At 38.2% G+C, this 12,442-nt stretch overlaps 1 protein-coding gene across 2 annotated transcripts in view; it reads right to left on the bottom strand.

Moving 5' to 3' along the window:
- spire1b (spire-type actin nucleation factor 1b) overlaps positions 1-12,442 on the bottom strand; it is a 105,708-nt gene that overhangs the window by 45,036 nt on the left and 48,230 nt on the right. For both annotated transcript variants that reach the window (XM_038267318.1, XM_038267319.1), the window contains exons 3-4: positions 6,988-7,224; positions 3,990-4,115 (exon numbers count right to left, since the gene is read on the bottom strand). In XM_038267318.1, coding sequence (XP_038123246.1) covers positions 3,990-4,115; positions 6,988-7,224 — 363 coding nt within the window. The remainder of the gene's footprint in view (positions 1-3,989; positions 4,116-6,987; positions 7,225-12,442) is intronic.

Genomic DNA, 12,442 nt, shown 5'->3' with positions numbered 1-12,442 from the left:
AACTGAGATAACTTATGGTGTGTAAATGGAAAGCAAACTGAACCGAACCGAGCTAGACACAACCGAACCGCACTAACTGCAGGCCAGTTCCAGAGGTGGGCTCGGCTCGGCTTTTCCCTGGCTCGGTTCTCTGATAACAAGAGTGCATGAGCAGAACGCGTCATCTCCGTCTGGCTGCACATCGCGATTCACACTCCATTCCAGTAGTTGGAGGTAATGCCCCTCCAGAAACGGAAGAAGAAGAACAACTTCTTCTTCAACTATAAACAACAATCGCAATCAAAAACATTTTAAATAATGGCATTTTAAATAATAACACCGAAGTACAGCAATAATAATCAAGCATAACTTTCTGAATGTGACAGGTGCTGCCATTTTGATTTGCTTGATTCCCTTCTTCTTCGTCTTCTTCTTCTTGTGTTTTATGGCGGTTGGCAAACAACTTTTGGGGCATTACCGCCACAGACTGCTTGATTTCCTCCTTTAATAGTGGCAGTAATACCGCAGATCGTCACTAGGAGGTGAGGAGTCGAGGAACCGAGATAGTGTGATATGTAAACGGTCGTCAGAACCGAGCTCGGCCTGGTTAACTGATCCGAGCTTGGACCTGTCTCAGCATGGATCGGTTTTTCAAGGATAGTGTAAATGGGGTAATTGCCTCCTGGAACCCCAGTCTGCCTCAGCAGATGGCCGCTCACACTGAGCCTGGTTCTGCTGGAGGTTTCTTACTGTTAAAAGGGAGTTTTTCCTCTCCACTGTCACTACAAGCATAATGTGAGGGATTGCCTTCAAGTCAATGAGTCGATGCAATCAACTGTTTTTTTCTTAGATAGAAAAGAAAAACTTCATAGAAAACATCTGGTGAACTGCAAAGTGTCTTGAGATCATTTGTGTTGTGAAATGGCGCTATATAAATAAACTGAATTGAATTAAATTAAGGGGATGCATTGGAAAGAAAGAAAAAAATATATTTAACTTTTAAACTTTACTTTGGTCATTGTTACATTGGCTTTCTAACAAATCAAATCTCAGAGACCTTCAAAGGTAATATGACCCAGAGGCAGAGTTCATTTTCTCATTCTGGAGGCAGTTTGTTGCCTTAGATTACAGAAGAGGTGCTCCTACTTTTAAATTTAGTTTATTGTCAAACATGTTTAAAACTATGTATCAGTTTCTTCCTGCCTCACAATGATGCACCACTTAGAAATGGTCTACAGCATAAAATACTGATAAAATTCATCTATGTTGGTCTTTGTAATGTGGTGAAATATGTAGCAGCTGTGTTTACTTTCAAAACCTGCAGAAGAAATGCTCTGGGATTTATACTGTGCTGTAAACACAGCAAAGGTGATTACTTCAGTGTACGATTGCTGCACTCCTTGACTCCCCTGCCTCTAAAGCTTCTTTCTCATATTGTTACGCAACCACCTAAATCCCCTTCATTCATTCAGATGCATTACAAGCACTGAAAGGGGCAGCAGCAGTAGCAGAGCATGGCACACACAGCTTTGTTTTCATGACATACGGGGACATTTCATTGACTTGCATTCATTTTATAAGGCCTAACCCAGACCCTTACCCTAACTATTACCAAGATGTACCTAATCCTAACCTAAACTGAATTCACACCTTAGTCCTAAACCTAACCCCAACTCAAAGAACAGAACTTTACCATATAGGGACCAGTTGAATGTCCCCATATGTACCTGTAAGTCCTCGCATGTAGGATATTTTACAAAATATTTCCCTCACATTGTAGGTAAAACAAGACCACACACACTCATTCTGCTATATGTAATGAGGACCATGAATTTACTCCCATTGACTTTCATTGATTTTCAGTCATTTTCAATCCTTTCTAATGCCCTAACCCTAAACCTAACCCTAAACCTAACAATTACCAATGCACACTTCACCCTAACCCAATTGACAGCAAAAATAGCATGTGAGGACCTGCAAAATGTCCTCACTTTGTAATAACACTCCTCAATCTGATAGTGAAATTGGAAAAAATGGTCCTCACTCTGGACGCTAGACAGGTACACACACACACGACTCCTCATGCGCAAAGTTTTAACAAACACAGGAGCTCCAAATAGCCCCTGGAGAGAAACAAGGGCCTAAAATGGCTCCATAGGCTTTTTTTTGTAAGGAGAAAGCAGAGTAAGATGCAATGAGACATGGCTTTTTGGTTGAATGAAAACCTGAAGGGAAAAAGGGATGTTTCTCTGATAAAAGGTTTGCATTGTTAACTGTTATCTATTTTGCTGGGACCTGGTTGAGCAGAAAGCATTTCCATGTGACTGTGTGACCCTGCTGTTTACAGATCACCGTCTGTGTATCAGGAAATCACCTACCGTTCCTCTGTAACTGATGATACACCCTGGAGCAACCAACCTCTGTGGTTTGTGGACAAACCGTAACGTGTGATTGATTTAATCACATCCGACTCAATCAGGCACAAAAACTTGACCTATGCCCTTTTTGTCAGGATGATAGTCAGCATGTTGGAACGCTTTGTCATTCGTGGTCGTCATGAACAACAGCAAGCGTCACCACTAATTTGCAGACGTAATATTTTTCGCCAATCAGTTTGAAACTCTAAACCAGCGTGTCATGTCAGTGAAAAGAAGTGAAGTTCACAAAGAAAACCATTTAAAGCCAACTGAGAGCATCAAACTCTCTAGGGAACTCTAGGGTGACACCTTGGAGACATATACTTATATATATATATATATATATATATATATATATACACGTATACGTATGTATATATATATATATAGCCCCCCCTGGAGAAAACCCCACCAGCCACTGACCGAGACGCTACCGTTTAATTTTAAAAAAATGAACATCCAGCTCTCTAATCTTTCAGACCGTGATAAACACGCCTCATAGGATCATCACCATCACACCATCATAGGATGGGTCGGAATAGAAATGATAAACACAGACATGTATGTATGTAGAGGTGTTTTCCTTTTACATTTGAAGTTTTCAGTTTGCAAGTTCATGTTTGCTAAAATATATTTATTGAAGATAAATCATCTTAATCCGTAGTGGATTAGAGATACACAGTTAAGTTCACAAGTGGGCCAATTCAATTCATTTTGGTTCAGGTAGATATTTAATGATGCAGAAAATAACAATCTGATTGTACAAATTTATCGATGACGCTTTATAATAATAAGTAAGTGCTATAAAATATTTGCTTACGTGCTTGCATTAATTGTGCCCATGCTTTTTTGAAAAAAATAATTGCCCCAAAATGTTTTGCTTGCGCACTTTGCACGCTCGCATTTTATTGGGTGCCCTATTGTGCTACGGTGTATAGTATTGGATCAGCTGACGCCCATGGCCCAGTCTGCTCTTTTCTGTAGTTTCAAGCTACGTCTGAACCTCTGCGCAGCTTCAAGCTTGATTTGAAATTCATGCATATAAATATATATATATATATATATCATATTCCTACATGTGATTGATGAATAATGTGCTAGAACAGAAAATAAGTGTAAATCAAGTTAAAGCTGCGAGTATCTGAGTGTTATGGCACAGCATGAATATTCTAGGATGAGTTCTTCTGCCTACATTCCAGTCATTTCTATCCCTGCAGTCATAGATGTTTGTCTTAACATCAGCTGACAGCCGTCGTCAGCAGCCGTGTGACTGTTGCCTCTGAGTTAATCTGTGCAGAGTCTATGGCAGGGAAAGTGGATGGAAGGAAGTAGGAAGAGGAAGTATTCCATTCTGAGACTGTTTCCTTGGCTGAGCCTTTAATGCAAGAGTGCAAAGTCTGCATAGAATAGTACAAAAGTATATAGATAAAACAAAGCATGCCTTTTCTTTATGTTTAAAGAATAAAGTGAAACAAAATTAGCTTTTGTCAAATTTTGAGATAGCACATTGATATTTTCCTTACTGGTATGACAGGGTCTACAGCCAACCTCGCAGATCTTCCTGACAATACAACTATTACGATACGGACTCACTTCCTTGGCACTCCTGATCTTCTCCAGAAAAGTGCGTAGCTCCCTGGTTTCTGTGTAGAGAGCTCGGCAGACCGCTTGGTAGTGACTTGGGGCATCTGACACACTGGGAAGATGAGCCGTGCAAAGCTGCAAATGAGGGAGACTTTTAGTACTCGGGTTCAAAAGTAACACTGGGCACAAGCATGGTGGAAGCGTCTACAGATGCACAACGCAGATTTATTTCAGAACTTTATGCAGTACCTTTAAAAGAGTGCAAACAGTTGTGTTCAGGATCAGCTCTTTTCTGTTCATTGGTTTGTTAGCGGAAGGTTTTTAAACCAACAAATCATTTGCTCAGGAAACTAAAAACAAGACGTAGTGAGATAAGAAAAAAAAGAAAAGAACGATACAAGAAAGGGGGCAGGATTTTAGAAAAACCAAGTAATGCGTTATTATTCCTATAGACTATGATCATGGCGCGATTAGCACCAGTTTTTATTTCACTTCCAACAACAATCATGTAAATGAATATTAGATTAATTTTCATTAAAATCTACATCAGCTGTGGGGATCATATGCAGAGAAAGTCCAAAATACCAGTGATAATATGGAGAGAATTTCAAATCAAACAAAGTAAAGCAGGATTTTTGCTCTTTGAAGCATTTATTTGATTAATGCTCAGTAATGTCTTAGCAACAAATTATCCACTTCTCCAAAACATATTCTTTTTTTAAGATAAAATATTGTGAAAAACTGCAAGTCATTTGGTTCTTACCCTAAAAAGCAAACCCTTGGATTTAGAAGTGATAGGTAATATTCAATTTATCATATTCAGTGTCCATCTTTACATCATAATCTTACTTAAAGAAATTTTGTTTGGTGAAACTACCTTTCAGCAGGCACAGATGATTTTCCTTTTTTAGTTAAATTTTTCATAAGATTTAGTGTTTTTATTTTGGTTTATAAGGGTATACCAGTTAAGAGTTGCTAATAATTTTACCTAGGAACGGGGTTAGTACAGTAGAACAAGGGCAGAGATATTGTAACGTCTGTTGGAACGATTTAAAGTGACAGCTGGTCAGCCATAGCTGCCAGCATGTCATGCTGCTCCAGTGTGGCAGAGAAGTGTTGATGTATTAGTTTGCCTTTTTATCCAAACAACAAGAGGCCATGTAAGGAAAGAGAAAGTGACTCAGTACTCCAATGGGAGCCATAGCTTCACCAATCTAAGGGGGGGTGAGCAAGGTAGCACTCAGGTTCTACTAATTTCTATGTTTACAGCCATGTTTCAAATGATGTGGACAGAGTTACTGATGAAACATGACTTAGTTAAGTCTCCCTTTAAAATCTTAAAACCAAACCACAGACATGCTACTTGGAATTTTCACTACCAGATCTGTACCAGAAGTATAATCAGAACAATAAGCTAATTTGTACACGTGCAACCATAAACGAATACAGGTTGGCATTAAATAACGACATTACAGTGTCAAATGTACTTATTTCTATCCTTAAATCATTAAACTAAGTCAAAATACATTGGGAAAATATGTTTATAACAACTCTGCTGAGAGAATGGATACGTTTACTTTCTTTCCATCATGTTGCCTTTATAACGTTGCCATCAGACATGCTCAGAGCAATCTGGTTAATACGATTGCAACATGATTATCTGTATCTTAATCATGTAGTTCTTAAGATTATGTACTATATAATATACAGGTATGATGAAGTGGAAACATAAACCCAAAAATTACCCTATTTATAAATCAATAAGCGGCAAATGTGCTGCCTGAAGTAGGCCAGAGATCGCAATTTCCAGATTCCCAGAACAGATGAATGATATGACAAAAAAGGATCAAATTTTATGTATTTTCTCAGCACAGCTGTTATAAACTTTTATATGATGTCGTTTTATAATTAGTGATAGAAATAAGTAATTTTGGTCCTTTTTCATAAAGTGTAAGCAATTGTGACCCGGAAGTATTTCTGACTGCGTATGTTCAAATGACCTGATGGTGCTTCCAGTTCAGATTGGTCAGTGACAGAAAAGTAATTGGTATTTTCTCTACTGAACCGATTGAAAAATATGCCCAAACAGAATTCTAATATATTTGTGCAGCAACTGGAGGGGAGAAATTCAACTTATATGCACTACTAGAGACTGTAAGTACACAAAAAAAAAATCATTCTAATACCATATTTCTCCTATTTTAGCTTCCTTTCATTTAGAGTGGCTCAGATTATCCTGAGCTATCTCTATGGTTATGCTGCTATAGGCTTAGACTGCTGGAGGACATAGAGACCACATTTCTTAACTCTGCTTCTATTCTCTCATTTTCATGATTTACTTATATGCTAAACATATTTACACATTCTGCTTTTTTTAATCATGGTTACAACCTCCTGCCTGGTGCTCTGTTCAGCAGTGACACCATCATGGAGGGAGGCATCGACTGTGCATACACCGTCAACAACTGCTATTACAGATGATCATTCCCAAGAACAATCACAGGGGGTTAAAAGTGTGTTATCTAAATTGATTTCTGATTACGTAAATCTTTTAATAAGATATTATTTTCATCCTATTTTGTAAGAAATATTGGGATTCAAGCATAAAAATCAATGCTCAACTATGATAAAAATCCACAATTTTATTGATAATGGTTTTCAACCCTCCTCATTTTGCCTTTTTTTCCATTTGTAAATAGTACTTGCTTAGTTAAGAGCTTTTAACTTCAAGAAGTTGTTGTGAATATCTGTGCGCAGTTAACTGTTTGAGCATGGTTTAAGGTTGAATCAAAGTTTTCTGTTGTCCTAACACACAGCCAAATGGGCGTGTACTCACAAAACCAAGTCCAAAAATTATTTGATTAAATAGTCACAACAATAATACATATAACAGTCATAAAGTCTTACCTAGAGTGGTAAATTAACAGTTATCAGCCCCTTGCCAATAAACTCCACCATAAAACATGCATACTGTATATGAAACAATTTGAATTCTTCAGCCACCAACCTTCAGGATATCTCTGTAGCTACGAACTCTGGAGATGCTGTTAAAGTCCTGTTGTGTTTCGTCTTCTTCTTCTGTTGCCTCATAGCCTTCATCAAGGCAGGCTTCCTTCTCAGCTTCGGCTGAGTTGGTCATAAGATCAATGAGCTGCTCCAGCGGAGGACTAAGCTCCCTCTCCTCATTCTCCTTCAGCCCGTAGTCCAGAGCCTTGTAGATCATGATGCCCAGAGACTCAATGACCTGCAGGAGAAAACAAAACAGCACCTGAATGTTTTACCATCATCTATAGGTTTCATCCACATTATAATGTATCATGACACTCTTTTATCTTCAGTAATCCAACTGTTTATATAATCTGCATCCTGGTAGCCCAAATGTTGTTGTCATTGTCTTGCAGAAAAATGCAAGCATAAAATCTCTCTGAGTTATCTGGCTCCATTGCATAGTCAAAAAACATGATTGAAATCCCCTTAGGAGTGAGTCTTAGACTTAGTCAACTTTTATTGTCATTTTGCATACAAAATTTAGTTTTGTACAACTTTCATGACATTTCCATTTCTTAAAGTGCAGCAGTGATCAAATGTAAACAGTGTGGGAGAAAAAAAAAAACGTGGTGCAAAAACATGCATTGATATGGAAGTTCAGAGCATTAAATATATTATAGTGCAAATATGCATTGTTTTGGTTTGGTGTTGTCAGTTTGATGCAGAGTCTGTGACATGATTTAGAGTTTTCTCAACAGTTTAGCAGTCTAATGGCGGTGGGGAAGAAGCTGTTTCGGAATCTGCTGGACCTGCATCAAATGCTGCGAAGCCTCTTCCCAGAGGGCAGCAGGGAGAACAGTCTATTTGTGTGAATCAGTCATAACTGGGTATAGATCACTGATAGATGTTAAATATGAAATGTGGATAATGCTTTGTCCTTGGTTTTGCTGTTAAATATTTTCCAGGTATTTAGTAAGTTGAATTTTTATAATAAACTCATCCTGTGACTCTGCATAGAAGTATTTGTACAGTTTACACTGCAATCTCAGTGGGCATAGACACGCTCTGTCTGGCATATCTGCTATTGGAGACAGTTCTTTTAAAAATTCTGATTAACGTGTACTTCAAAAAATGTAGGTGGAACATTTAATTCATTTTTAGATCCTCTCAAACTGAGACTAAAATCTTGGTGAGTCTTAATGTCTGACATTTATTTGGACCTCTACGTATCATAATCTAAAGAAACACAAGACTTTGTTTTGTGAAATCAGATTCTCCTTGTGACTGAGCTACTTTTTTAATCATCCCACTGTTTGTGAACAGAGAACTTTTCAGAAAAAAAGACGTTTTGGTGCAATATTTGTCAGCCTAATAGGTATGAAGAGCTTTTTCAATCCAATATTCAAATAATAAAAAAAAAGGTATAAATAAATTCTTAATTAATATCCCATCAAATAAATTAATATCCCAATGTAATTAAACTAAATATATTTTGAAATATAAATATTAGTGCTTATTTAATCATTTATTTAGTTTGTGATTCTTTTATTTAGTATTTCCGGTACTTCTTTTTCAACACAGTTTTTTTTTCATGTTCTTAAAATTAAATAAAGGGGCAGATGAAAACACCTCTAAATAAAAAAAAAACATAGATACGCCTTGAAGCAAATATATGGATAGACAAGTGATAAATATTTTAAAATATTACCAATTTTTTATGGGGACATTTCTTGCTTTGGTGGAATATGTTATAATAACTTTTTAAAAAACTGTATTTATTTAGATTCACATGACATTTCTTTCCAGAATTAGCTTGTAACTTTGGTTCTAATTATTCAGTTAGTGTTGGAAATGAATGAATCCAAGCATTAACTGCAGCGTTAATGCCTGTGTAGATGTATCTCTACAGGGGTGTGTATGTAGACATTAATCCAACAGATTTCAGCCATGTGTTGGATATATATTGGATAAAAATGGTTGTTCTTTGGGCAAACCGCTTATAAAATATAGAATATCCTGCTACTAAAAAACTTTATTTTGTCTTTCTTGAGACTGCATTTTTTTAAACGTCCGTTTTGGTCCCCTGCACGTTTTACCGTCCAAAAACAATGTTACGCTACAATACACAGACAAATGTTGAGCACTAGGACCAAGCACAAAACCGCAGCTAAGGCTGAAGCCCGATTCCCTGAGTTCAGACCGCCCACGAGCTCCTAACTGGCCCACCGTCTTTTCTTGTGTGATTGGCTGTCAGTGCCATCACTCCTGAGACGCTGACTTTACAAACATCTGATGTGCCACTGAATCGGGTCTGTGATTGGATGGTCAAACACGCTGAAGTTAGTTTTATTAAAAAATACTTAGCCCCCCCACACACACACACTTCTGAAATCAAAATTTCGTCCATGTATACAGTAAAACTTTATGTTTAAGGATGGAGGTCATACACTCCCAAAGATCTTCCTGAGGAAACGTTTACAGAAAATTAAATACATATTCTAATTAAAGCAAGTCCCTAATAAAAAAAACTTAAAGCAACGTAAAAATCTGTAAACCATGCTGCTTCTTTATAATCACGTACCCAATGTGAATATGAAATAGTTGAAAGGTTCATTAAACACATTTATCATAAACCACAATTTTATTTCTCCCTTTTGTTCTTTCAAGATGTTATAGGAGCCAAGATTGGTTACTATAACTAAGATATTCTGCACCACTTCACAGAATATACCCTAAACTACTACTTATTAGACCTGATCAGCGACAGCGCTGCAAAGGCCTATTGTATCTGTACTGTTTATTATTTTTCTCCTTACAAAAGAAGTGGCTTTTTGGAAGCTTTAACATTTTCAAAAACTCACCAAACTTGGCAGCAAATTGTCCCCCTGCGAAAATGTACGTATCTTAATGAATTCAAAGTGGGATGGCAAAATGCCTCTACAGCGCCCCCTAAAGTGAGATGGGGAAAACCATAAGTCGCAGAGATTGGAGATTTGGCAGGTAGGTAGATATCAACGAATCATGACAAAAGGTCTATTGGAGGTATGTTCTAAAACCTACAGAAAGTCGGCCATTTTGGGTCAAAGGCCGATTTTTGGTAATTTTTCAATCTTGTTGACGTCAAACTTTAATTAACTCCTCCCAGGGGTTTTGAGCCATCGGCTTCAAACTTGGTGTGAGATCTAAAAATCTTCTTTTTTTTGTTGTTTTCCTTTATACTGAAGGGGTCCTCTGGCGCCCCGTAGTTAGAGTACTTCTCCAGAAATTTGAAATGGAATAACTTTTACAAAAAAAATCCAAATCCAACCAAGTTTGGCAGTAATTAGCCTCTTTGGTTGCTCTACGATACTGGCTGGTCAAATGATGACATCATCAAAGCCCTGCCCCCTGAGGGAAGAAAGTCACTTTTTTCACTATATCCCGAATGACTGTAGTTCCCAACAAGATCATCTCACTTAATGTCTCCTACAAAGTTATAAGCCTTTTTGCTGTAAGCATATTTGCTTCAAATGTTGTGTCTTAACATAGATCGCTGATAGCAAGCTTACGTTGTCATGTGGCAACATCACTTTAGACCCACCAACTGTGATGGCCGCAGCGTTTATCCGACGGATGAGATTTGTCCCATTTATTGTCTTTTTATCCTAGTTTAACCCTTCCTGACCAAAGCTGTGGTTGTCTCCAGTTAGTCCGGAGGTGAAGTGTGGAACTTGTTCTGCTGGCTGGGAAGGAGCAAGGAGGCGGCGGTTGCTTGGCTCCCGCGGTTGCGATAGGCCGAGCGGCACTGAGCTGCGAGGGCCGCCCACTGCCGCTCGCACATCGGCGTCGCCAGACCCCATTTACTGGGGCACGTGCCCCAGTATAAATGAGCTGTGCCCCAGTATAAATCTCATGACTATTTGCAAAAGTAATACTTTTTTTTTAATGCATCAATTTAGATAATTCCAACGGAAGGAGACGTATATTTCTACTCAAATGCGCAGCAAGTGTGTTGTTAACTCCAAATTGAGGATGTATTAGCGCCCCCTCGTCAGCGCATGTCACTGCATGAACTGCAGGTAAATTAACACGCAGCTCTCACTGAGTTGGATGGGACACTGTGCGGCCGCGACGCATTTTTAGTTCTGGTAACATTTCTTACCTGTCAATTTTATTATTTTCCCAGTGAAACCACATGATTTATAGGCTACTAACTGAAAATTACTGCATTGGTTTGTAGATGGATATCAGGAAATTCCTCACATGAAGCAGAGAAGCAGTAAAACAAGATGAGAGAGGGAGGTAAGGTCCCGTGATGAATTAGTGATTTAATGTAACCAGTTACATTAGGAACGTTATAAGCAATATGATAGATATTTACATAATTATAGATTTTTGTTTTTTAATGTTTGCTGTAGAGAATGAAGGTGCTGGAGTAGGAAAGGGAGGAGGAGGCGAGACTGACAGGCAAGAGACAGGCAAGAGACAGGTGAGAGACAGGAGAGACAGGAGAGAGACAGGACCATGAAGGTGATGAGGGAGCAACAACCAGCGTCCACAAATAAGAAGGGGACATTAGTGACTTAGGGGGAAAGCATGATGGTCCTAGACAAGTGAAGTTGTCCCACTATCCCCACAATTTTGGAGTAAAAAAACTTTCATTTAATTCAAAATGGTTTGAAAGCTTTTTATGGTTGAAAAAGAAAGCCTTGTCATCAAGGATATGCAGTGTGTTTTCAACTTGCTTGATAGCATCATATTCCCAACACTAACGCAGGTCATCCAGATCTCCTCACCATCCCAGTCAACAGCTGTAGTTGTGAAAGGTCATTCAGTGTGTTGAGAAGGATCCACACTTGGCTGAGGTGCACAATGGGACATGACAGGCTCCATCATCTTGCTATTTTATCAGTTGAAAAGGCAGAACTTTCTAAGCTGAGTCACAGTCTAGTGTTTGACCGCTTTGAAAAAATGAAAAATAGGAGGTACACTTTAATGCTCATAAAATAAAATAAAAACTTAGTTCAGGTTCAGTTAAACTTTCCCCTGAACTAAAACTCTGAAACCTAGGAATTAATGATTACTTCAGAATGTGTATAAGGAAACTTTTCAGTTTTAAAGTTGGTAATGTCTTATTTTTTATAGCTGCAATGTTGAAAATGTTCATTTTTGTTAAAACAAATATGCTCTAAAACTCAGTAATATCTCAACTGGTAATTTTGGTAGGAATGCATCAGGGTGGGGCAGTGTGCTTGTCTGTATTTGTGTATGGAAGGAGGGGTATATGCGGTAGGGGGCCAGTGCCCCAGTAAAGCTTTGTGCCTAGCAACGCCCCTGCACTCGCAGCTTTAATTTCTGTTGTTTATCTATAACAAAGGATTAATTCTTATCAAATTAACAAAAAAGCAGATGTTGTTTCTCTAAATGTACATGTGTAGGTCAGGAGAAGGGGAGCCTGTTTACAGCATTCAAGCCTTCTGGAATCGAAGAGTCAT

This window comes from Cyprinodon tularosa, unplaced genomic scaffold (assembly GCF_016077235.1).
Source record: "Cyprinodon tularosa strain WSP-4 unplaced genomic scaffold, ASM1607723v1 ctg669, whole genome shotgun sequence".
Lineage (NCBI taxonomy): Eukaryota > Metazoa > Chordata > Actinopteri > Cyprinodontiformes > Cyprinodontidae > Cyprinodon > Cyprinodon tularosa.
The sequence above is the reverse complement of the archived record's forward strand: the minus strand, read 5'-3'. Positions and strand labels throughout refer to the sequence as shown.